At 56.9% G+C, this 25,416-nt stretch overlaps 2 protein-coding genes across 5 annotated transcripts; one reads left to right on the top strand and one right to left on the bottom strand.

Annotated features, from left to right (window-relative positions):
- The first annotated feature begins 1,496 nt into the window (after nt 1–1,496).
- On the top strand, nt 1,497–14,635 carry KLHL21 (kelch like family member 21). The gene is made up of 4 exons (XM_009183917.3): nt 1,497–2,600; nt 4,966–5,371; nt 9,048–9,120; nt 11,573–14,635. Exons 1-4 carry the CDS (start codon nt 1,580–1,582, stop codon nt 11,864–11,866), a joined length of 1,794 nt encoding a protein of 597 aa, XP_009182181.1. The 5' UTR covers nt 1,497–1,579; the 3' UTR covers nt 11,867–14,635.
- Nucleotides 14,636–16,401: 1,766 nt separating this feature from the next.
- Nucleotides 16,402–25,402, bottom strand: ZBTB48 (zinc finger and BTB domain containing 48). 4 transcript variants are annotated; one of them, XR_002520883.2, is made up of 11 exons: nt 25,266–25,379; nt 24,101–24,859; nt 23,057–23,298; nt 19,566–19,677; nt 18,806–19,015; nt 18,316–18,402; nt 18,004–18,158; nt 17,524–17,660; nt 17,278–17,438; nt 16,835–16,923; nt 16,402–16,763 (listed from the first exon to the last, which is right to left on the bottom strand). XR_002520883.2 is itself a non-coding variant. In XM_017956765.2 (11 exons), the coding sequence occupies exons 2-11, from the start codon at nt 24,788–24,790 to the stop codon at nt 16,467–16,469; spliced, it is 2,067 nt and encodes a 688-aa protein (XP_017812254.2). In that variant the 5' UTR covers nt 24,791–24,859; nt 25,266–25,402; the 3' UTR covers nt 16,402–16,466. The 4 variants fall into 4 exon arrangements, 3 of the variants coding, with proteins under 3 accessions (XP_017812254.2, XP_021791290.2, XP_021791287.2); XM_017956765.2 differs by having other exon boundaries at nt 17,278–17,442; nt 18,806–18,898; nt 25,266–25,402; XM_021935598.2 differs by having other exon boundaries at nt 17,278–17,442; nt 18,806–18,994.
- Between the last annotated feature and the right edge of the window lie 14 nt (nt 25,403–25,416).

Raw genomic sequence — 25,416 nt, 5'->3', positions numbered from 1 at the left:
GCTACTCAGGCTTTCTTGTCACAAAGCCTGTGCAAGGAAGCTATTGGCCCTGCTCCTGGGCCCAGGAATGCTGCCGCTGCCTTGAATAGCTGTGTGAACAGTCCTTCTATGGGCAACAGGCAGCCCGCCTGGGTACCTGAATGTTTTCTGATTTGGGCCCGTGCTGCCCATGCTCACCCTGAAATTCAGACCAGATGCATTCTTATGGCAAAATGACGTGAAACTTTAAGTAGAAGAGAAAGCCTGCGGTTCTCATTTCAGAGGTGAAATAAAAACAAAATGTCTTCTGGAAAGGCTGCGCGGACCTAGACCTCGCTAGAACCAGCGAATGATAGCCAGCTCCCATGCGCCTGGCCTGCTCTGGGACCCACGTGGGCGGGCGCCTTCCTCAGGAATGCGTTCTCAAAGGCCCACCGGGTGTAGAGGGGGCTGGAAAATAGCACAAACTCAAGTGTCCTCTGCAAAGCAGCAGTCCTGGTGGTGAAGTAGGGGTCTTTTCTAAAACTGAGCAAAGCCTACCTTCCACTGAAGAAAAAATGGCTTCCAAGGGAGGGCTCTTTTTTCCCTACAAGTGACATTCAAAGTGGTGCTGTCTCTATTGGAACTAAAATAAGGGCGATTCCTTCTTTAACCATTCCCCACCACAATAGAAGTGACGGGAGGACTGTGCTGAGTGGCATCATCTCCTAGTTTCAAGGCGGTCTCCCATCTGACTTTGAGCCCTCGCTCTTTATATCCAGTTCCCCTCTCGTGGAGTCCGAGCAGCTGCTGCAGGGAGGCCCGGGAGCCAGCAGCTGCGCCGAAGGCTCTGAAACTACAACTGCGCCTGAAGCCGACTAAAGTTAACGCCTGTGTGGTAGAGTCAGAAGCTCCTGCAGGAACACAGGAATGGGGCCGACTCCTGGAATCCGGCCCGACTCACTTATAAATGCGCCAAGAAAAAAAGTCATTGAAAAACTTTATACGCGTTCTTGCTTTGGTCCAGAATGGTAAAAAGCCTATCCTTTGAGTGTGTCCCGTGATGGGGTTAACTAGCAACCCTTGAAACTAGTGGAACACAAAAAGCAAAACAAAAAGCCATTGTACCCAGTCGCCCCAGGACCTGGGCCGCCGCCCTTGGGAAGTCTGGCGTGAAAGGAGGGGTGGCTTTGGTTTCTGGGCCGAGCTCGCCTCTCCCGGGTTGGGTTCAGCAGCCCGGCCGGGAGGGTCATGGGCAACCCTGGGAGGCTCCCGGTCCCGGCGCACGGCGAGGCCGCCCTCGGAGCTGGCACTTGTCACTCACTGTCCCCGGCCCGGGTGTCAGCTGGAAGACGCGGAAGGGCGGAGGGAGAGAGCGGACGGCGGTGACTCATCCTGCAGAGCCGGGGGCGGGCGCCGCGCCGGTGGCAGGCGAGCCCGCGCTCGCGGGGGGCGGCGGCGCCGGGCACGGAGGGGTTAAGGGGGCGGTGCCGACGTCTCCCCGCCCATCCCGCCCCTCGAGGCAGCGGCGCTCCGCCCTATTTATAGCAGCGGTGCCGGGCGCGTCGCGTTTCTCCGCAGGCCCCGGCCGCGGCGTCACCGACAACCTAGTGAAGGCGCTATGGAGCGCCCGGCTCCGCTAGCCGTGCTGCCCTTCTCGGACCCCGCGCACGCCCTGAGCCTGCTGCGCGGCCTGAGCCAGCTCCGCGCCGAGCGCAAGTTCCTGGACGTGACCCTGGAGGCGGCGGGCGGGCGCGACTTCCCGGCGCACCGCGCGGTGCTGGCCGCCGCCAGCCCCTACTTCCGCGCCATGTTCGCCGGGCAGCTGCGCGAGAGCCGCGCCGAGCGGGTGCGCCTGCACGGAGTGCCTCCCGACATGCTGCAGCTGCTGCTGGACTTCAGCTACACGGGCCGCGTGGCGGTAAGCGGCGACAACGCCGAGCCGCTGCTGCGCGCCGCTGACCTGCTGCAGTTCCCGGCCGTGAAGGAGGCATGCGGCGCCTTCCTGCAGCAGCAGCTCGACCTGGCCAACTGCCTGGACATGCAGGACTTCGCCGAGGCCTTCAGCTGCTCGGGGTTGGCGAGCGCGGCGCAGCGCTTCATCCTGCGCCACGTGGGCGAGCTGGGCGCCGAGCAGCTGGAGCGGCTGCCACTGGCGCGCCTGCTGCGCTACCTGCGGGACGACGGGCTGTGTGTGCCCAAGGAGGAGGCCGCCTACCAGCTGGCGCTGCGCTGGGTCCGCGCTGACCCGCCGCGCCGCGCCGCCCATTGGCCGCAGCTGCTGGAGGCCGTGCGCCTGCCTTTCGTGCGCCGCTTCTACCTGCTGGCACACGTCGAGGCCGAGCCGCTGGTGGCGCGCTGCCCACCCTGCCTGCGCCTGCTGCGCGAGGCGCGCGACTTCCAGGCGGCGCGCTACGACCGCCACGACCGCGGGCCCTGCCCCCGAATGCGTCCTCGCCCCTCCACCGGTCTCGCCGAGATCCTCGTGCTCGTGGGTGGCTGCGACCAGGACTGTGACGAGCTGGTCACTGTCGACTGCTACAACCCGCAGACGGGCCAGTGGCGCTACCTGGCCGAGTTCCCAGACCACCTGGGCGGGGGCTACAGCATCGTGGCGCTGGGCAATGACATCTACGTGACAGGTGAGTGGGCCAGGGGCTGGCTAGGCTCTCTGGGGTTGAGCCTCGCCGGTACGGGAGCCCAGCTACTCGCGGGGGAAACACAGAGCCTGGAATCCTAGGGCCGCACCTGAGTCCATGCTGGGGCCTTGGTGACTACATTTATCTGGGCTATACTTTCAACCTTGAAGAAGGGCCCCTTGTGTGAGCCGGGACAAGTAGCTGCTTGTGGGTCTCCGTGTCCCGTGCGGCCGGGGCTGCCAGGCTGAGCCAACTCCGTGCCCTGGAGGTGCCTCCCCACTTGGTTGGAAGATACTGGGGCATTCACCCCGCACAATGGGTGCTTTCTTTTTCTGCTTAAGGAATCCAGAGACGGGCAGGAGGCCGACGCCCGGTGAGGCATCTGTTCCCCACAAGCCGGGAATTTCTCTCTCCCTGCTGAGCCACACCGGGTCCCCTGACTCACTCTTTGTCACCGGTGACAAGGTTCCCTTGGGCTTGCACCTAGGCTCTGTGCTCTGGTCACATGGTGTTTAGGCTGAACTCCCCAGAGACTGTAAACATGGTCACATGTTAAGAGGTTTTCTTCCAGTTACTTGGCCCAAACTCCAAAACACTGCCGAGTCATGGTAGGCGGGTCCCAATCCGCCTGAGTTTGGGCTTCTACAGTTTTTATTAAAGATAAATCCCAGTTCAAACCCGAGGCTACCTCCTTTGCCGGGGTGAGGAAGGGCGGTCTCTGTGACTGCTATATAAGGAAAGAACCCACCAGGCAGGCATGTGAGGCGGTTATCAGGCAAGGAGGTGGGGACTGGGATGTCACAGCTGCTGTGCCCAGCCTTGCATGTTCACGAGAGAGCCCACTCTGGGACGTGCTCCGAGTTCCAGTGGGGCTCTGAGGTGTCAGGGGACAGTTGCTGGGCTCTGTTGCCACAGCTTCCTTCGCCTGCAGCTCTGAGTCCAGCCTCTGCTGGATTCTGCCGGAATCTGTGCCTCTTTTCAATCCGAGGTTGTCCCCAAGTTGACTGGGGACTGTGTCCCTCCCCTCTCCCCAAAGTCTGACTAGTGGCTTTGAGCAGAGAATTCCTTCCCAGAACTGGTGAGACTGGCCCCAGCTTTCTGCACACCCTTCCATAAATGTCCCAGCAGAGCAGTTAATCCCTCGGGTTTAGGCAGGTGGCTGGGTCATTCCTTTCAGCTGCCTTTCACACAGCTCCATGGAAGGGAGTAGGCCAGCAGAGCCCACTTCCTAAGAACAAGAACTTGCTCTTCTCGCTTTAGAGCTCAGGGCTGTGAAACAGAATGTCCTGTATGCTGTGTCCTGTGGTGCCAGCCTGGGAGGCCAAGGGGTACAGCCCCCAGGATGCTTGGGTTCCTTTCATGTCCTGGAGTTTCTAATAGACCTGGTGTAATTTTTGACTACAGCCAGTACCACTTTTTATTTTTAGCTTTTTATTGAAATTAAAAATACAGGGCTGGGCACAGTGGCTCTTTGTAATCCCAGCACTTTGGGAGATCAAGGTGGGTGGATCTCTTCAGCTCAGGAGTTCAAGACTAGCCTGGGCAACATGGCGAAACCCCGTCTGTACAAAAAGCATAAAAATTAGCCAGGTGTGGCGGCGCTTGCCTGTTGTCCCAGCTACTCGGGAGCTGAGGTGGGAGGATTGCTTGATCCCAGGAGGTGGAGATTGCAGTAAGCTGAGATCATGCCACTGCACTCCAACCTGGGTGACAGGCAAGACTCTCTCTCAAAAAAAGATAATAATAATACAGGCAGAAGAGTATGTATGTGTGTGTGTGTGTGTGTGTATATACACGTATATAAAATGCTTACACAGCTTCATGGATTTTTCTAAACCAAACACAGCTTTGTAACCTGCACCAGGATCAAGAAGTGGCCTCGCAGTGTAGTGTTAGGTCTCTTGCTTATAGCAGGAAGTGGGTTTCCGCTCATCTTGTCCTGGCGGAACCTTGCTTAGAGGGTGCCCAGGAAGCCTAGGAGTTAGTGAGCAAGTCCCTGTGCACCCTACCGACAAGCTCTGTGGCTCCCAGGAGAACTGTCCCAAGGCCCAGGGCTTTGGTCTGCTGACGTGTATGCATGGCTGTGGGGCGGTGTCGAGAGGAGGCTGCTGGATTCTTCACCGTGGCACCCAAGACCTTTGTTTGGTAGAGGCTTGGTGGCAGTCATCTTGCTGGGCAGTGGTCAGCGTGTGCTTTGCCTTAGCCACAGCATGTGGCCTGGGCTTTGGGGAGAGGATGTGTGTCAGGGGTGAAGCCCAGTGATGTTAATTCCTCCCAAGGGAGAGGCCCTCGCCGAAGTTTGGGAGGGTGCAGGTGGGTGACTCACCTCGAGTGGGCTGACCATCTGTCCAATCATGCATCCTGGCAGGTGGGTCCGATGGCTCCCGGCTCTATGACTGCGTGTGGAGGTACAACTCAAGCGTGAATGAGTGGGCAGAGGTGGCACCCATGCTGAAGGCCCGCGAATACCACAGCTCCTCTGTGCTGGATGGACTGCTGTACGTGGTAGCCGCCGACAGCACCGAGCGCTATGATCACACCACCGACTCCTGGGAGGCCCTGCAGCCCATGACCTACCCCCTGGACAACTGCTCCACCACTGCCTGCCGTGGCCGGCTCTATGCCATCGGCTCCCTGGCTGGCAAGGAGACCATGGTGATGCAGTGCTACGACCCGGACACCGACTTGTGGTCGCTGGTGGATTGCGGCCAGCTCCCGCCCTGGTCCTTCGCCCCCAAGACTGTGACTCTAAATGGACTCATGTACTTTGTCAGGTGAGTTCCAGGTGCGTAGCCCCACCGTGTGTTTGGCGGCTCTTACCAGGCCCTGTGCTGAGCACATCATGGCTGTTCTCCCTTTCTACAGATGAGAAACTGAGGCCTAGCTGGGGTCGGAGGCTGGGTCTGGCTCTTTTTGTTTTTGTTTTTGTTTTGTTTTTGTTTTTGTTTTATTTTGTTTTGTTTTCCAGACAGAGTCTCGCTCTGTCGCTCAGGCTGGAGTGCAGTGGCGCCATCTCGGCTCACTACAAGCTCCGCCTCCCAGGTTCTTGGCATTCTCCTGCCTCAGCCTCCAGAGTAGCTGGGACTACAGGCGCCCGCCACCACGCCTGGCTAATTTTTTTGTATCTTTAGTAGAGACGGGGTTTCACTATGTTAGCCAGGATGGTCTCGATCTCCTGAACTCGTAATCAGTACGCCTCAGCCTCCCAAAGTTCTGGGATTATAGGCATGAGCCACCACACCCAGCTTGTTGTTTTTTTTTTTTTTTTGAGACGAGAGTTTCGCTTTTGTTGCCCAAGCTGGAGTACAGTGGCGCGATCTTGGCTCACTGCAACCTCTGCCTCCCGAGTTCAAGCCATTCTCCTGCCTCAGCCTGCCAAGTAGCTGGGATTATAGGTATGCACCACCATGCCCGGCTAATTTTTGTATTTTTAGTAGAGACAGGGTTTCTCCATGTTGGTCAGGCTGGTCTAGAACTCCTGACCTCATGTGATCCGCCTGCCTCAGCCTCCCAAAGTGCAGGGATTATAGGTATGAGCCACAGCACCTGGCTTTTTTTTTCTCTTGGAAATTAAACAATTTTTTTTTTTTTTTTGAGACAGAGTCTCGCTCTGTTGCCAGGCTGGAGTGCAGTGGCGCAGTCATGGCCCACCGCAGCCTCGACCTCCTGGGCTCAAGCAGTCCTCCCACCTCAGCCTCCCAGGTAGCTGGGACCGCAGACATGTGCCACCACACCTGGCTAATTTTTTGTAGAGACAGGGTCTCGCTGTGTTGCCCAGGCTGGTCTCAAAATTCCTGGCCTCAAATGATCCTCCCGCATTTCCCGCCTCCCAGAGTGCGGGGATTGTAGGCGTGAGCCCCCACATCCAGCCAGGCCGGGTGTTTCGGAGCCCAGAGTGCTTGTTCCATTCCTTTGGGTTTAAGGAAAACCCCAGGCTTTCTTTTAAGGGATTTCACGGGTGGTGGAGTTGGGCTTTTCCAGCAAGAGCAGGCTGTAGCCTGGGCAGCAGGGAGCAGAGACAGGCAGCCTGTGGGTCATCATGTGTCTCCTGGCCTTGATGACCTCTCTGGTCACAGCCAAATGCTGCCTACGACTGTTTGGTGGGCATCAGTGATGGCACGGGCAGACCCTGCCTGCTATACTCTGTTGCTTGTTCACACATCCTGCTGCTCCCTCCCAGCCTAGAGCCTGCCTGAAGCTCTGGGCCCAGGAGGGAAGGGGAGGAGCTGAATGACAGTCCCCACTGTGCCCTTTTGGTCTGGGGCTTTGAATGGGGAGCTTGGGGGATGTGAGCTCCCTGCTCCTCAGCCTCCTGCCTCATACCGCCAGAGCCTTCCTGGCCTTGGCGTATGCCCCACCATCCCCCCAGACAGGAGGCTCCTTACCAGGCATTTGGAGTGACCACCAAGAAGAACAGGGGTGGCACTGCTTCTCACGCAAGTAGCTGGGCACCACCACGTGCCCAGAAGCAATGGTCTTGCTCTGAGAAAGCCCTGGAATCTCAGCCAGCTCTGGTCCCATTATAAAACATCATCTGACCCTTTGCCCAGCTCTCCTTCCCTCAAGTTGTGAAGGTGTCTTCAAAGGGGGGGTGGAGATGGCTATAAATATAACTTATCAGAGCGCCAGAGCCTTCCTCTCAGCCTCTAGGCAGTGGTTCCAGGCCCTGTGCCTTTGAGAGTCCTCCTCCCCTCCCCCATCTGTCCCCAGGGAGGTCTACCTGCTGGGTTAACCTTCCCACAGGGAAGCATGAGGGTCTGCCCCCCCATCCCCCCACCCCACCCACTGCTAGCCCTTACAGGGGTTTCCTAAGCCACCTACGCATGTGGGAGGAAGCAGTGCTCTGGAAAGGCTGCATCCGTTCATCTTACTAATGTGACCTGTGTCAGAGGACAGAGGAGGGGCGCCCAGGCTCAGCCTGAGTGGAGGCTGCTTGAGCCCGAAAGAGAAGGCTAGGCATGTAGGGGCCCTGCCTCTCACTTTGGGATCAAGACCCTTCAACTTCATCTGGTCCCCCCAGGGTATTTGTCCCAGTGTCACCTTGTCTGTGCACTTTGACTCTTCAAGAGCCACATAACCCTCTGCCCAGAACACCACCTGTCTTTGGGCAGCTTGTGCCTAGGATGTGCCATTTGCAGGGAGGCCACAGCCTCAGCCATTGTCCTTGTGACCCACAAATGACCTGGGCCTCCCTCCCCTGGGTTCTGGGACAAGATGGCTCCTTGGCTGGGGTGTAATAGCGCCCTCTGGGAATGCTGGTGAGCTCTGTCCAACCTCTGGGCTGTGGTTTGCAAGTCTCTGCTGGGGAAAGAGAAGGCAGCCTAGCAGGTTCCAGTGTTTAATCATCACCACCACCACCACTATAGGGCCCCCAAACTGAGGGTGGCTTTGACATTTTGAAATGATTGGAGGCAAGAAATCAAGACAAGAACAACATTTCAAGTTAGACGAGATGTAAATGTCTGTCCATGGATCAAGTTTTCTTGGCACACAGCCAGCCTTGTGTCTATGCATTGTCTGTGGCTGGTTTTGTGCAGCAGTGTCAGGTTCACAACTACTACTATTTGTCTTGTAGTATCTTTGCATTTCTTTTTTTTGTTGTTTTTGAGACGAAGTCTCACTATGTCGCCCAGGCTGGAGTGCAATGGCACGCTCTTGACTCACTGTAATCTCCGCCTCCCGGGTTCAAGCGATTCTCCTGCCTCAGCCTCCCGAGCAGCTGGTATTACAGGCATGCGTCACCACACCTGGCTCATTTTTGTATTTTTAGTAGAGACGGGGTTTCACCACGTTGGCCAGGCTGGTCTCGAACTCCTGACCTCAGGCACTCCACCCACCTCAGCCTCCCAAAGGGCTGCATAGCAGGCGTGAGCCACAGTGCCTGGCCTATATCTTGGCTTTTCAAGGCTGTGCCTTTGAGCCTTTTACTGTGGGGATATAAAGGGTGTCAGATGAAGTTGGAGGGTCTTGACCCCAAAGTGAGAGGCACTTGAATATGGTAGTGAACAGGACATGGTCGGGGCTCACGGTGATTTTGGGGACAGTGGCAAGGAGTGTTCCAGGGCACATGGGGATGCACAGTGGAGCAAGGAGCCTTTTTTAAGATCTGAAGGGAGCTGCTGTAGCCTTGGGGGGTGGGGGACAGCCACCTTGGTACTGGGTGATGGGGAGGCACTGAATGAGCTTCAAGTACTCAGAAGCCTGATCTTCAGGTTTGGGAGTGAGGATTCTGGCCCTGGAGCCCTGGCCGAGTGGGCACAGGGGGCTGAAATTGGCTCCTAAGAGCTGGGGATGGAGCCTACCTTGCAAGGGCGCTGCTGGATGGCATCAGAAAGATCCAGGTCGCTGGAGGAGTCAGTGACTCAGGGGAGGACTCCACTCCAGAGCTGCACACCTGAGGGCACTTCCTCCTCGCCCTGAGCAGTTGTCCTCCTGCTGCCCCCTCCACAGGGACGACTCCGCCGAGGTGGACGTGTACAACCCGACGAAGAACGAATGGGACAAAATCCCATCCATGAATCAGGTAAACGCAGGCGGGCCAGCGTTGGAAGCACAGGCTGGTCCTAATTTTGCAACCCAAGTGTCATCATGATGAGTGTTTGGGATCCACAGCCATGATGGGTGGGTCTCATTTCAGTTAATAGAAGGCTGCTCTTATCTTCATTTTGCACTTGAGGCTCACGCACTGAGACATAGACGTTAAGTAGTATCCCAGGATTATACAGCTTAGCACGCATTTGAGCAGTATTTACTGAGTATCTACTGTAAGCCAGAGAGCAGAAGGAAGTGAGGGAGCAAGGCATACAGTCATCTGGGGTCACTTGTTCCAGAGAGGGACAGCAGGTGCAGAGGCCCTGCACCAGGGCACCCTGTGTTCTTGGGTACACCAGCAGCCAGTGCGGCCGGAGCAGAGTCAGGATGAGGTCTGTGACCTACCTTTTTTATTTTTTTTATTTATTTATTTTTGAGGCAGAGTCTGTGTCACCCAGGCTGGAGTGCAGTGGTGCAGTTTTGGCTCACTGCAAGCTCCGCCTCCCAGGTTCACACCATTCTCCTGCCTCAGCCTCCCGAGTAGGTGGGTCTATGGGCGCCCGCCACTGCACCTGGCTAATTTTTTGTATTTTTAGTAGAGATGGGATTTCACCATGTTAATCAGGATGGTCTTGATCTTCTGACCTCGTGATCCCCCCACCTCAGCCTCCCAAAGTGCTGGGATTACAGGCATGAGCCACCGCGCCTGGCCTTACCTTTTTTATTTTTGAGACAGGGTCTTGCTCTGTCACCCAGGCTGGAGTGCAGTGGTGCAATCATGGCTCACCGCAGCCTCCACCTCCTGGACTCAGGCAGTCCTCCCACCGCACCTTGAATAGCTGAGACTACAGGCGTGTGCCACCACACCCAGTTATTTTTTTTTCTCATGGGTAGATGCTAAAAAATATTCTTTTTTTTTTTTTTTTGAGACGGAGTCTCGCTCTGCCGCCCAGGCTGGAGTGCAGTGGCCGGATCTCAGCTCACTGCAAGCTCCGCCTCCCGGGTTCACGCCATTCTCCTGCCTCAGCCTCCTGAGTAGCTGGGACTACAAGCGCTCGCCACCGCGCCCTGCTAGTTTTTTGTATTTTTTTAGTAGAGACGGGGTTTCACCGTGTTAGCCAGGATGGTCTCGATCTCCTGACCTCGTGATCCGCCCGTCTCAGCCTCCCAAAGTGCTGGGATTACAGGCTTGAGCCACCGCGCCCGGCCAAGAATATTCTTAAAAATTTTTGTAGAGGCAGGGTCTTGCTGTGTTACCCAGGCTGGTCTCAAACTCCTGGCCTCAAAGACCCTCCTGTCTCAGCCTCCCAAAGTGCTGGGATTACAGGCGTGAACCACCATCCCCAGCTGGTTCCTGAGGAACTCACTGTGGGAATACTACTTTTTTCTTTTTTTTGTTTTTTTTTTTTGAGACAGAGTCTCGCTCTGTCGCTCAGGCTGGAGTGCAGTGGTGCGATCTCGGCTCACTGCAAGCTCCATCTCCCAGGTTCCCGCCATTCTCCTGCCTCAACCTCCCGAGTAGCTGGGACTACAGGCGCCCACCACCACGCCCAGCTAATTTTGTTTTTGTATTTTTAGTAGAGACGGGATTTCACTGTGTTAGCCAGATGGTCTGGATCTTCTGACCTTTTGATCCACCTGGCTCAGCCTCCCAAAGTGCTGGGATTACAGGCGTGATCCACCATGCACAGCCCACTGTGGGAATACTTCTATTAAGCACCTGCTGTGTGTTCTGAATAGGACAGCCAGGGTCCACCTCTTCTCTCTGGGCTTGTTGAGAAGAGGGGTGCCCCGCCTGACAGTGTGATGGGACGGGGAGGCCTCAATGCCATTTGGCCATGTGAGCATTCTTAGTCCAAGGTACACATTATATACTGCCTTCTTTCCTCTCTGTCTTTTAACATTTCCAAACCTACACTCTGTGATATCTAGCCTCACAGCTTACATCACAGCTTGATGTCCTTGCAGTTAAGATACCCAGCTTTCTGTTTTCCCCACAGTAAGCTGCACATAGTCATAGTGAATTTGGGAAAGATGGAAGGAATCATCCAGCCTCGTGGTTCAGAGCCCAGCTCTGCCAGAGTCAGCCGTGCAAGCCTGTTTTCCCATCTGTAACATGGGGAGAAGAGCACTGCCCAGCCCAGAGGGCCACTGCAGAGATTCTGAGAGAACCTAGGAAGCGCTGCTCGGCACCACCTGCACACGGGGAGGCCTGGCGCTGCAGCGGGCACCCTCATCACCATAGGGAAGGCCCAGCTGCCCCCCGGGAGGCCTGTTCTCCTAGGCAGGGTGTGGGAAAGGAGTTGGCCTCTGCTGCTTTCTGGGAGAGCCAAGGCCACCCCATGGGGTGCTGACAGGGAAGCCTTGTCTCCAGTGGTTCCCCAGGTGGGGCCTTGCCCTACCGCCTCCTCTGACCTCCACTCACTCATCCCTTTGACCCACAGGTGCACGTTGGGGGCAGCCTGGCCGTCCTTGGGGGAAAGCTGTACGTCTCTGGGGGATATGACAATACGTTTGAACTCTCGGACGTGGTAGAGGCCTATGACCCAGAGACTCGCGCATGGAGCGTGGTGGGGCGGCTCCCAGAACCCACCTTCTGGCATGGCAGCGTCAGCATCTTCCGCCAGTTCATGCCCCAGACCTTCTCAGGTGGGCGCGGCTTCGAGTTGGACAGTGGCAGCAATGACATGGACCCGGGCCGACCCCGGCCGCCGCGGGACCCTGACGAGCTGCACTAGCCCCGGTCTGGCCCTGCATGGGCCTTGGTGCAGGTAACTGGCACCTCTGCGGGGCAGTGCCCCACTCCTTTGTGCACAAGGACAGGTTGGGCTCACAGGAGGAGCACAGGCTCTTGGGTGGCCGAGCAAGCCCAGGATCCATTACCTGGAAGGTTTCTGTGCCTTGAAAGCCTGATCTGAGGCCATGGGGAACGCCCTTCCCGCAGTTGAGGAAGAGCTACTTTCCTGCTGGCACGTTTCTGGGTCTTGGAGGTCACCCCCACCCTGCGGATCACAGCTCACCCACGCGGCGCACACCCCTCCTGCTGCTGTCATCTGCACCTACTTGCTCCCACACTGGGAGAGGAGGACAACTTGGGAGGGACGCGTGAAGGGAGGAGGGGTCCTCCCATGAGGCTGAGGATGACCTGAACCTGGAGCAGCGGACCAGGCACCAGGCAGAGACTAAAGTGGGGTCCCAAATTCCACATCCAGAGGTGTGGGGAGCCTGCCTCCCTAGCTCCTGGCCCCTGCCAAGGGCTTGCTTCAAAACACCTCGGAGTGCTGGTCTCCAGAGGCTGCACCCAGGACAGTGGGACATGAGCAAGGGTGTGGGCTGGGAGGGTGAAGAGGATGTGGCCATATCAGATGCTGGACCTCCCCAGCCATAGTCCCCCGCTCCCGCCCCGACTGGCTGTTGTGTCCTCACCTCTCACCCTCTCCTTCACCAGCCTGGGACAGAAGTCCAGGGGAGGTTTCAGCGCCAGGTCATAGCTCCTTCCCAGGAGGCCCTGGGAGGCGGTCATTGACACCCAGCCAAGCAGACAGCTGTGGGTGCCCGAGCCCTTGCTGGGCCTGCCCATGAGGAGTCCCACCGCTTCCAAAGGAAGTCCTGGGTAGGAGGTGGCCTTGGTAGTTGGTTCCGAAGTTGAAAATGCAGTTTGACCTTAGAAGAAGAAGTGGGAAGAGGAGGGAGCTCTGCAGGGTCAGCTTTGTTCCTTTTTTCAAGTCTAGAAAGTCCTATTGCCAAAGCTTTCTGCAGGCGCTCCCGGGCGAATGCCGCAGCTTGGCAGCCCCTGGTTTTCTCTTAGAAATGGTCCGTTTCCCCTCAAAGTACCCAAAGTAGCCTTGGCTTGAGTTTTTGTCCTTGCCTCCCTTTTCAGAGGAGAGGGCGTTTACACTGCATCTTCCTCGTTAAAAAAGATTAAAGCAAATGTGTGTTGCCTTTTCTAGTCAACTAACTTGTAGAGATGTTCTCAGCAGGAAGACAGTCTTAGCACTGTCACTTAGCAGATTGCACTTAAGACCCTTGTGCTGGCCAGATGGCATGGCTGCTTGCCTTAATATGTCCCCTAGGAAGGGCTAGGGGACACCTGACAGGGCTGCCTGGCCTCTCCCTCGTGCTCCTGAAGAGCCCAGTCCATACAGTGTGGATGTCATTGCTGTCGGGTTAGAAAGTCTTGTCCTAGAACACCCTGGCTGGTGTGGTTACAGTTCGTGGCGGCTCTTCTCCGTTGAGTCATGGTCATCTCCCAGCACCTGCTGTGTACCAGGTGCTGGTGGGAAGGCCGAGGATGGGGGCCCAGCACTGTCCAGGCCTGCTGGGACCTGGCTGGGAGTCCTGTGGGCAGCGTGGAACATGCAGCTGGGCTTCCTGTGACCAGGCGCCCTCTGGCACGGTTGCTTGCCCTGTGCCCTGGGCCTTTTCCTGCCCTCCTCCTTCCTCTGCTCCCTTGGGGCTACCCCTTGGACTCTCCTGGTCTGTGCAAACTTCCTCAGGGAGCTTCCCTGCCCTGTAGCACTCACTTAACTTCCTAGGGGGCTGCTGAGCCCATCCGGAGGTTGTTGGAGCTCAGTGGGGCAGCTTGTCTCCCTTGGCAGCAGGGGCATAAGGGCTGGGTTTGGCCATACAAGGTTGGCTATGCCCTCAATCCCTGACTGTCCCAGGCACTGAGCTCGGCACCCAAGGAAGGACATGCTGTCCAGACTGTGTGATGACTGCCAGCACAGGGCATCTCGGGCTGGGCTGGGCTGTGAGGCCTTGCCTCTGTGGAAGAGAACTCTGGGTTCCTGTTTTCTCACTCACTCTTTGCGGCTTTGCTGTGGTTGGCAGCTGCCGTACTCCAGGCCTGTGGTGGCCACTCAGACAGGGGCTGTGGTGCGAGCCAGTGCAGGAGAGCTGGGTTTGGGATTGTGCCCTCTCCTGTGTCTGTCCTCCAGACCTGCCCAGGTCTCCACCATCAGGACCCCGTCTTTGGGTTTGGAAGACCAAGTATGGGGAAGAGCAGGCACCAGCCTCTGCAGCAATGGGTCCCTCTAGCCTGTGGACACCAGCTGGGTGTCCAAGCTCACCTTGGACCTTGGTCAAGGTGGATCCAAGGTCAGGCCCTCTCCTCTCCCCAGCTCCCCTCTGCTGTGGGTTCTGGGCTGTGATGTCCCCACCACTTAAGGATGTCTTCACACTGACTTCAGGACAGATGCTGGGAAGCCTGGGCATGGCCACGTGTTACGTGTACAGAATTTTGTCTACAGCACAAATTAAGTTATGTAAACACAGTGACTGGTATTTAATGCTGATCTACTATAAGGTATTCTATATTTATACGACTTCAGAGACGCGTATGTAATAAAGGACACCCTCCCTCCAGTGTCCCCATCCAGTTCACCCCAGAGGATTGGGCAAGTTGACATATTTATTTTTGTCTATTCTGTAGGCTTCCATGTCCAGAATCCTGCTTAAGGTTTTGGGGTACCTTCAGTACTTTTTGCAATAAAAGTATTTCCTATCCATTTGGGGTCACTGCCTTTGTCCTCCTGCTACTGTCTTCTGGGACTCCTTTGGGCTGAGGCCAGATGTCGGGGGAATAGGCAGCATGGAGTCCAGGGCTCACACTGAGGGTCTTAAAAAGCCTTCCAGGCCCTTTCTCATCTCAGACTGTAGCAAGAGATGAAGCAGTGGAAAAGACATGCCCGAGAGGCAGGGTGTGGTGGCTCACACCTGAGATCCCAGTGTTTTGGGAGGCTGAGGAGGGAGGATCACTTGAGCCCAGGGGTTCAAGACCACCCTGGGCAATACAGGAAGACCTTGTCGCCATTTAAAGAGAGGAGAGGCTTGAGAAGTAAATGCTGTGGCGTGGATGATGCCCAGCAAACCTGCCTGCTCCAAAGCTGGTCTCTGCCCGTTTGTCCTCGACCCGGGCCCAGCTCCCACAGCCCTTCCTGAGGTTGCGGTACATACAGGTAGTGGTGAGACTCCCATCTGCAATGGGATGGCCTTTGGACCTGGGGAGGTGGAGCCCTTCAAATACAGTCCCAAACCAGGCTGTGATTCCAAAAGAGCTGTCTGGCTCAGGATGTTTTTCACATCTGCAGAGTCCGTCTGAACCTGAGGGAGAAGCCAGTGTCTTGGCTGGGAAGGGGATCAGTGTTGAGACCACAGTGGGCTTTTTTTTTTTTTTTTTTTTTTTTAAAGACAGGGTCTCATTCTGTTGCCCAGGTGGAATACAGTGGTACAATCTCGGCTCACTGTATCCTTCACCTCCTAGGTTCAAGTGATTCCCTAGGTTCAAGGGATTCGCCTCCCAATGTGCCACCACACCCAGCAATTTTGTATTTTTAGTAGAGAAATGAAACTGTCAGTAACTTACCCAGGGCCAACTTAGGAAGAAATTTAAACATAAGCAATCTGCTCTGGGGCCCACATGCATTTGCTCCTTGACACACAGTACCCCACAGCTGTAGAACGTGGGGAACCAAAGCCTCCTGGACACACAGACCAGGCTGCTCTTGAGGGAAGGGCCTCACCCTCCTCAGGCCCCCAGGCGTGCTTAGCTACACTAACTGGGCCCAATCCTTGATTCTGCCCAACAAGGCGAGCCCCATGGGTCCTGACCCCTCTACTGAACTCCAGAAGCTTTGTGATGAATTTTTTTTTTTTTTTTTTTTGAGACGGAGTCTCGCTCTGTTGCCCAGACTGGAGTGCAGTGGCTGGATCTCAGCTCACTGCAAACTCCGCCTCCCGGGTTTACACCATTCTCCTGCCTCAGCCTCCCGAGTAGCTGGGACTACAGGTGCCCGCCACCTCGCCCGGCTAGTTTTTTTGTACTTTTTAGTAGAAACGGGGTTTCACCGTGTTAGCCAGGATGGTCTCGATCTCCTGACCTCGTGATCCGCCCGTCTTGGCCTCCCAAAATGTTGGGATTACAGGCTTGAGCCACCGCGCCTGGCCCTTAGTAATGAATTCCATCCCCAGAAGCTGGCATCACCTCAGCTCTAAATTAGGAACACTAGAGCTCTATCTGGACCCCACTGTAAAATCTTGCAATAACAAGGAACATAATACAGATGTGGAGAGCAGCCAAGGCCAGAGGTTTGGTCCCCAAAGGAACCCCATCCAAGCCTCACTCAGCTGAGGTTTCCTGACAGGAGGGAACGCTGCCAGCTGAGCTGAGGCCCACACAGGACCGGGCAGGACACCACTCTGTCCTGAGGGCATGGGTGGGAAGGCAGCACCTCCCCGACTCCAGGACACTGGAGAAGAGACTGTCAGGCTGAAATACGCAAGTCCAAAGCCACACGGTTTATTGGGTGGGGCCAAGTGGGCTCTGGTGGCCAAAGTGGGCTATGTGTCACAGTCCTCAGGGACAGCAGCTGTGATGATGAGGGAGGGCTCCAGGACACCTGGGCTGGTGAAGCTCTCCTCTGCACACAGTCTCTGGCCTGGGAGCTGGGAGGCCAGGCCACCCTGGGCCAGGGATTCCACAATGACCTCCGCCGAGCCCACCTCCAGCTCCGCAGGCGGCTGCAGCGCCACCACCACCATCTTCTCGTCCTCGATGATCAGGTTGCGGAGCTTGCGCTGCCGCGGGTTGTAGTTCTCCACACGGTCGTGGATTTCCATGTGCCTCCGCAGGTGGGCCTGGCGGGGAAGGTGAGCTCAGGACTTCGGGGGATCCTGGGGGAGGGGAAGGGGCCTAGGGCCTGGCCTACCTGCCGCGTAAACTTGTAGCCGCACTCGGTGCACTCGAACTTCCTCACCCCCTTATGTCGTCTGACATGCACACGCAGTTGCTCCACGGCTGCGGGAGGGAGAAGAACACGGAGGGGATGGTGCAGGAGCCCCGGGACCCTCAAGGAAGCCCAGCAGGAGGTCGGGACAGGCAGCAAGGGAGGGGACCAAGCCATGGGCATAGGGTTCTTTCTGCAGTACGTGGGGCCAGTGGTTTAAAAGTGCCGCACAGGCCCTGCCAGGCTCTCCAGTGCCACCCAGGGTCACTACTGCACAGGACACCCCTGCCTTCGAAGCAGGTCCACTCTCAACACTACCGTGTGGGGCACAAGAGAGGTTCACTGGCAAGAAAGGAGCGTTTCCTCCTCAGAGACCCTCCAACTCAGATGAGCAGGAAAAGGCTCTCCCAGGGTCGCCCAGGTACCTTTGAAGGTCTTGCCGCAGATCTGGCAGAAGTGGGGCCGGCCCTCCTGATGGCGGCTGGCCACGTGCCTCAGGAGGGGCCCCTTCTCAGTGAAGCGCTGTTCACAGAACTCGCAACTGAAGGGCCTTTCCCCGGTGTGAGTGCGGTTGTGCTTGTCCAGGCTGGCTGCAGGCACAAGGCAAGAGCTCAGCCTGGGGCCTTGCCTCAGGATGGGGATGGGGAGGGGAGGGGCGGGGCGTACCTCACCTTGGGTTCGGAAGGTCTTGCCACAGAGGTGGCACTGGAAGGGCTTCTCGCCCGTGTGTGTGCGCAGGTGCATGTTGAGATTGGCCTTTTGGGTGAAGGCGTGGCTGCAGAACTCACACACGTGTGGCCTCTCATTCCTGTTAGGGTGGGGACATAGGGCAGAGGCCATCACCAAGGGAAGTGACCCCCTTCGCTCTGCTACAGCTAGGAGCATGGCTGGTGGAAAGAGGACTTGGGCAGTGCTAGGAAAGGGGCACCACCTCCACCCCAGAGCAGGGCAATCTGGGAGCAGGGAATCACAAGAAACTAACGAAGCTCAGAATCTGCCCCGGGGGCACAGAGGCTTGTCTGAGCCTCAAACAAGTGCCCCCAGCCTGGGCACAACTCATCTGTGTAAAAGTCAGCAAACTGTCTTCCCTGCCGGTGCAAGCCTGGGCTGGCAGCAGGACTGGGCCCCAGGAGTGAACAGGCGACACACACCTGTGCTTGGCCTTGATGTGCATCTGCAGGCCATTCCGGCTCGAGGCCCGGTGCCCACACTCCTCACACACAAACAGCTTTTCACCACGGTGCTTGAAAGCTTCATGCAGCTGCAGCTCTGTCCGAGACAGGAAGCACTTGGCACAGGTGGGGCACTGCAGGCAGACCAGGCAGGCAGAGGGAGGGACCAGGGCCAGGGTGAGAATAGGAAAGGGCTGCCTGAGAGACCCACAAGCCCCCTCCCCCCTCTGGGCACAGCTCACTCTTGCTCATGCCAGCATCAAAATATGCCCAGCCCTGCCTGCCACTTACTGCATGGGGCTTTGGGGCTCCATGCAGCTTGATCATGTGGCTCTGCAAGTCCTTCTTCTGCATGAACTGCTGGGAGCAGGAGGAACACTGAAAAAGAGGCCCACAGTCACCTCCAGGGCAGCCTGCACCCATGAAACCCTGCCACCCACCCTTGGGCTGTAGGGCGGGAACAGGAGGCCCCAGTGAGATGCTACTGGGAGGACCCTGATCTGGTGTGAAGGATGGCGCAAGGGAGGGCCCTCAGGGCTCAGCTGCCCAGAGGATGCCAAGCCTGTCCTCCATGGAAAGAAACAAGGGCCTAATAAGGACCCTGGAGGTGAGGCTGCAGCCAGCAATCCTGCCCAGATAAGGGGGCACTGGACAGGCAGCGAAGGCAGGCTCCCTGACAGCTACTGTGAGGGAGGTGCCTGATAGCACCCCCACGTAAAGGGCTCAGCAGGAGGGATCCTGGGGCTACCCACCCCGGCCCTAGAGACAGGCCAAGCCTGACCTTGTAGGGCATCTCCCCTGTGTGAGACACCATGTGCACCCGCAGCTCCATCCTCCGGCGGAATGTCTCCTGGCACACGGAGCACGTGAAGACCTGGCAGTGTGAGGGGCAAGCAGGGCCGGCATCAGCGGGGGCCTCTGCCTGTGACAGCAGCCTCTGCCCGGGCTTCCGCTTGCTGCTGGGAAGAGTCTGCCTGGGCAGGGGGGGATGCTAGGGTGGGAGAGGGCAACAGGTAACCTGCCTGGCCTGACCGTCACTGAGTGCTGCAAGCCCACCGCATACCAGGCCCTTCTCAGGCTCAGACAGACTGGGGGCAGGGTCCGAGTGGCCTCACCCACAGTCCCTGGCCCCAGTGGCTGCTGACAGGCCTCTAGAAAGAGTGGGTCTGGGTTTCAGCGGGCCCTGACACAGAAGCCAGCAGTGGGGTTGCTGGGGGTGGCCAGGGGGCCTTTCCCAGCTGCCATTCCCTGTAGAGGCTCCCCTTCTCCAAAGCCCAAGGTGGAGGTGGGCAAGGGGTCTAGAAAGGCCAACCCCAAATGCCTCCCACAGAGTCCCTCCTATGCCTGTCCCTTCCGCCCTCAGGACCTATGTCCCACCTGTACCAGGGCATGGACCTGATGACATCCAAGGACCCCACAGCTTTCCTGAGTTTACAGTACCCCTGTACCCCTCTCAGTCTCCTGGGGCCCTTCCCGGATGGCACGAAGACAGGGAGGCCAGTGTGCCCTGCCCACAAGTACCTGGGCCAGCTCCCAAGTACCTGTTCCGAGCGGTTCATGCAATTCCGGGCTTCATGCTCCAGGAGGTTCTCCTTCCGAAAGTAACACTTCCCACACTTGGGACACTCAAAGGGTTTCTCCCCAGTATGTTTCCTGCCAGGAGAAGCCACAGGGGTGGGGTGGCTGAGAGGGTTTCCCATCTCTCCCTCACCCAGGGCCCTTTCTGGGTCCCTTCTAAGGGGAACAAGTGTTCTGAGGTGACACCAGCTGGTTAGGGTGCAGGGACAAGCCCAGAAGCCTCTCCCAGCATGGAGACTCTCCGCAAGGGAGAGTGCCGTGGCAAGAAGCTCACAAAGGTCCTAAGAGGCTGCCATGATCTGACCAGCACAGAGGCCTATGGGGAGGCCCAGTTGGCCGCATTCTGTCTGAAGACAGAGGCAGATCTTGGGTCCTGACGACTAGAGAAGCAACTCAAGGCTTCCAAGAGTTTCAAACCCAAGGCCAGATCCTCATCTGACTCCACTGCCCCACCTAGCCCGGCAACAGCTTCTCCCGGGTAGCCAGGGGAGCTGCCTATCTGGTCTCCCGGCTCTGTGACTGCCTCCCCAACAAGTTTCAGTTCACGAGCCAGAAAGACCCTTTAGTTTAAGTGAGACCTCAGCACCTCTTGGCTCACATATCCCCAGTGCTCCCCATTCAGACAAAGGGCCCGGGAGGCCCCTCAGGGCAGAGGCAGCCCTCCCCTTGCCTGCTTCTCTCCCAGGGTGTCATCTGGCCACCTGGGTCAGGCATGTGCCTCCTTGCTGCCTATCACGCCCCCAGGATCCTCCTACCCCGGCGCCCTGGCTCTTCCCTCCACCCAGATGCTCCCCAGTCACCCACTTGGTCAACTTCTTTGCCTCCTTTGAGTCTCTGCTTAAATCTCACCTTCTGAGTAAGACTCCCGAGACCCTGGCTACTTAAAATCACAATCGAACCCAACCCACAACTCGCCAACCCCTTGGCCCACCTCTGCTTTTTTTTTTTCCGCAGCACTTCCTCACCATCTACTGCAGACAGATGGACTTATCTGTTACCTGCATTGCCCGGCAAGCAGGTCGGCTGCATAAGGACCTTTATTTAGTTCCCTTAAATGCATCCCAAGCACCCACACAGCCTTGCTGGCCACCTGGTAGACTGCTGAATGAACTAAATGAACTCGACCTCGGAGTCCCTGTGCAGCCTGCGACAGCCCCTCCCACCTGCCAGAGGCCAAGCATCTCTCTCATCCTGTTCCTCCACAGCAACTATCTTCATCCCCCATCAAAATGACTTCATGAAGCCATCCCCTCCCAGTTCTCAGGGCCAGCCCAGCAAGCTGAAGCCCAAGGAAGGGATGGAAACCACCCCAGTCTTACCCCGGCAAGGCACTTGAGAGCGAGCATCCAGCAGCACACAGGCTGCCCCAGGACCCCCCGACACTGGAGTCATCCCAGCATTCCACTGGCAGCAGCTGCCCCAAACACGGTGCGCAGGGACAGCAAACAGATTTCCCCTGCTCCCATTCCAGGTGATTACTACTGTGCCGCCCTACCTGGCTTGGCAAAAAAACACACCATGACAGACTAGTGATGTCTTGGCTGGGAATGGCAGGATTGGAAGGCATGTCACTGGGCCACCATTCCCACAGGGCTTGAAGGGACTCCAGAGCAGTGCTGCCCAAGGGGCCTCTCCAAGATGATGGAAATGTGCTATGTCAGCACTGCCCGATTCAGCCACCAGGAGCCACGTGGTTCCTCACCACTTCAGATTTGGCTAACATATCTGAGGAACTGAATTTTTATTTAATTTAAAATTCTAAGTTAAAATAGCCCCTGGGGGCTGGGCACAGTGGCTCACACCTGTAATCCCAGCACTTTTGGGAGGCCGAGGCAGGTGGATTGCACGGTCAGGAGGTTGAGATCAGCCTGGCCAATATGGTGAAACCCATCTCTACTAAAAAGTAAAAAAATGGCCGGGTGCAGTGGCTCACACCTGTAATCCCAGCACTTTGGGAGGCTGAGGCAGGCGGATCACGAGGTCAGGAGTTCAAGACCAGCCTGACCACCATGCTGAAACCCCGTCTCTGCTAAAAATACAAACAAAATTAGCCAGGTGTGGTGGCACACGCCTGTAATCCCAGCTTCTCAGGAAGCTGAGAAAGGAAAATTGCTTGAACCTGGGAGGCAGAGGTTGTAGTGAGCAGAGATGGAACCACTGCACTCCAGCCTGGGTGAGTGGAGAGGAGAGACTCCGTGAGTCCCAGCACTTTGGGAGGCCAAGGCAGGTGGATCACGAGGTCAGGAGTTTAATACCAGCCTGGTCAAGATGGTGAAACCTCATCTCTACTAAAAATACAAAAATTAGCTGGGCGTGGTGGCGGGCACCTGTAATCCTAGCTACTCGGGAGGCTGAGGCAGAAGAATCGCTTGAACCTGGGAGGTGGAGGTTGCAGTGAGCCGATATCATGCCACTGCACTCCAGCCTGGGCAACAGAGTGAGACTCCGTCTCAAAAAAAAATAAAGTAAAATAAAATAAAATAAAAAATACGCCGAGCATGGTGGCTCACACCTGTAATCCCAACACTTTGGGAGGCCGAGGCGGGCAGATCGAAAGGTCAGGAGATCAAGACCATCTTGGCCAACATGGTGAAACCCCGTCTCCACTAAAATACAAAAAATTAGCCGGGTGTGGTGGCGCATGCCTGTAATCCCAGCTACTTTGGAGGCTGAGGCAGAGGAATCGCTTGAACCCAGAAGGCAGACGTTGCAGTGAGCTGAGATCGTGCCACTGCACTCTAACCTGGTGACAGAGCAAGACTCCAACTCAAAAACATAAAATAGCCCCTGGGGGCTGGGCATGGTGGCTCAAACCTATAATTCTAGCACTTTGGGAGGCCAGGGTGGGTGGATCGCTTGAGCCCAGGAGTCTGAGACCAGCCTGGGCATAGCAAAACCTTGTCTCCACTAAATGTAAAAATAAAAATTTTAATAGCCCCTGGAGTTCCTGGTTACTTTACTGGACACTGAAGGTTTAGACAACTGGACTTTAATACTCCACTGACACCCCAGAGTGAACACTTCCCTGGAAACACAGGTAGCACTGACCCAAGGCTCAGCATTGTGGCCCAAAGCCCACACTGCCAGGCTTCAAGCCCACACTGCCGGGCTTCAGAAACACCTAAGGTTGGGCCTCAGCTCTAGCACACGGGCCACAGGTTTCTCATTCTGTCCGCAGAGGCCAGCTGAAGGTCAAGGTCCACAGTGGGTGGAACCTGTTGACAAGATGTCCACAAACCCATCTCCAACCACAGTACTCACAGGACAGTGAGGAAGAAGAATCTAACCCAAAGCAGACTCTCACTTCCTGATTGCCAGAGGTGTGCCAAGGCCAGGCACTATGTGGGTCTGAGATGGATCCCCCAGCCCCTACCTCACCCAGAAGTGGGACGTGCAAGACCCCTCCCCCAACGCGGGAATGGCAGACAGGAAAATAGAAAAACAGAAAGTTTACCTGTTGTGGACTTTTAGATAATATTTGCTGAGGAACTTTTTATGACATGTGGGGCATTCGACCGGCACCGCTGTACCTTTTCTGTTCTCAGCAGGCTCAGCTGCTAGGGAGCCCGCACTCAGGGCTGGCTCAGCTGCACAGGCCTTTCGGATTACATTTGACTTCCTCCTGGTCAGCACAGCCTCAGGCTCAGACATGTAATCACCATCCCCGTCGTCCTCCACTTGAACCACCACTTCCCACTAGAGCACAATAGGCAGCAGGAGGGGGTGGGGTCACCAAATGAATCAGCAGGAGTTGTAGGGACCCAGCTCCAGTTCCATCCCAAGCCCCAACCCTGACAAGTCCCTTCATCAGACACTGTTCCTTCAGGGGCCCAACGCAGAGCATCTGAGTCTTGGATTCAGAGAAAAGTGACTGTGTTTGTGGGGAACTGGAAGCTCGGATGGAAACACTATCCTGGGGAAACACCTGTAACCCTGATGCTGCCCACTCCTCTCAGGAAGGTGGCAACCATGAATAGCTGGGGCTTGCAGAAAGGTCAGCCTGAGATCACCAGCTTCCTTTGTTTGGAGAAAGCCCGTTCCAAACCCACATTAACAGAGATTGTCTTAAGGTCCATTTTTTTTTTTTTTGAGACAGGGTCTTGCTCTGTCGCCTAGGCTACAGCATAGTGGCACCATCTCAGCTCATTGCAACCTCCACTTCCTGGGCTCAAGTGATCCTCCCACCTCACCCTCCCAAGTAGCTAGGATTACAGGTGTGTGCCACCACACTCGGCTAATTTTTGTATTTTCTTTGTACAGATGAGGCCTCGCCATGTTGCCCAGGCTGGTCTCGAACTCCCAAGCTCAAGTGATCCACACCCACCCTGGCCTCCCAAAGTGCTAGGATTACAAATAGACTTCGTCCATCCCTGTCGTCCTCCACTTGAACCACTCACGTGAATGAGCCATCACACCCAGCCCAGGGTCCCTATTATACCAAAAAAAGTGTCTATTTCCTCCATTTGTCTCCCCAGTCCCAGCACCCTGGGCACAGTACCTCATTACTCCCGCCCTGCAGCTGGCCACCTTCAGCCTCGAAGGGCCTTGGAGGCACTTTGCAGTCCTCAGGTTCCTTGTCCTCGGGGGAACAAGGCTTCAAGGCCTGCTTGAGTTTCCCACAGAGGGAGGAGGGGCTCTCTCTCTGAGCTGGGGAATGGAGCTGGGGCCTCTGAGGACTATGACTGCCTCTGGGGTCCTGATCTCTGGGGACTAGACCCAGAGTCCTCGAAACTTCCTCTTCTTGCAAGCCTGCCGGCTCCTTGAGGAGGCTGTTCACATTCTGGGAGGCAGGGGGCCCCAGCCCACTCTGGCCACCTGCTGCCTGTCCCACTGAAGTTTTGGGCTTGAAGCTCTGGCACAGCTCTACGGCCTCTGGCACTCGCAACTCCCTGGCCGCCAGGAGCACCTGATCCCGGTTCCCTGAGGTGAGAGCGAGGTGACCAGTGTAGAAAAAGTCCAACAAGAGGCCAAAGATCTCAGCGAAGCCAGCAGGAAGGACGACACTACCTCCTGAGCCATCCCCGTAGAGGCTCTGGAAGAAGTGGCTGCAGCAGGCAAGGACACTCCAGTGCGCCTTAAACACCAGGCCCCCAACGTCCAGAGTGGCGTCGCAGTACTGGCCCTTCTCCCGCTGCTTGTTGAGCTCCTGCAGAACCCTCACACTGTGCTGGACGAAGGAGCCGTCCATGGTCTGGAGGGCAGGGAGGCAGAAGTGACACCCTGGCCAGCCCAAGCGAGCGTATGCAAGAGAAAGCCCCTGGAGTCGAAGAGAGAGAAAGGGGAAGTTGGCCTCCACTCAAATAATCACATTTATCAGCACGAGGGCTTGGGTCAAGGTGAGGGGTGCACGCGGAGGGCAGGAACACACTTGACAGCCTCCCGGGGACCGGGGGCCATATTGGATTGGCCAGGGGGGATGCTGATGGGGGGGTCAGGGTCATGAAGAAGGGCCTGGTGGGAAAAATCCAAGTTTGGGGAAAGAAGGCACGGGATGAGCGCGAACTGACTGGCCTGGCACAGTGAGAGGATCCTGGACTGGGGAGGACGGCGGCCGCGGACAGGTGAGCGGAGCCCACGCCGCGCCCACAGGTCCCGAGCGGCCGAGCGGAAGGCAGCCACGGCGGCCCGCAGCCCCTCCCTCCCTCACCTCGTGCCCTCCTCACCCAGGCAGGTCCTCCCTGAGCCGGCCCCACCAGCCCCAGGCTCCGTCGCCTCCACAGCCCACGAACCAACTGCCCGGCTATGCGTGCCCCGCCGACCGTGCGGAGACGCAGCCGTCTCCGCGCCGGACGTGACGTCAGAGCGTGCCGGCCA

This window comes from Papio anubis, chromosome 1 (genome assembly GCF_008728515.1).
Source record: "Papio anubis isolate 15944 chromosome 1, Panubis1.0, whole genome shotgun sequence".
In the NCBI taxonomy this organism is placed as follows: domain Eukaryota; kingdom Metazoa; phylum Chordata; class Mammalia; order Primates; family Cercopithecidae; genus Papio; species Papio anubis.
Note: the sequence above shows the minus strand (reverse complement) of the source record. Positions and strands in the feature narration are given on the sequence as shown.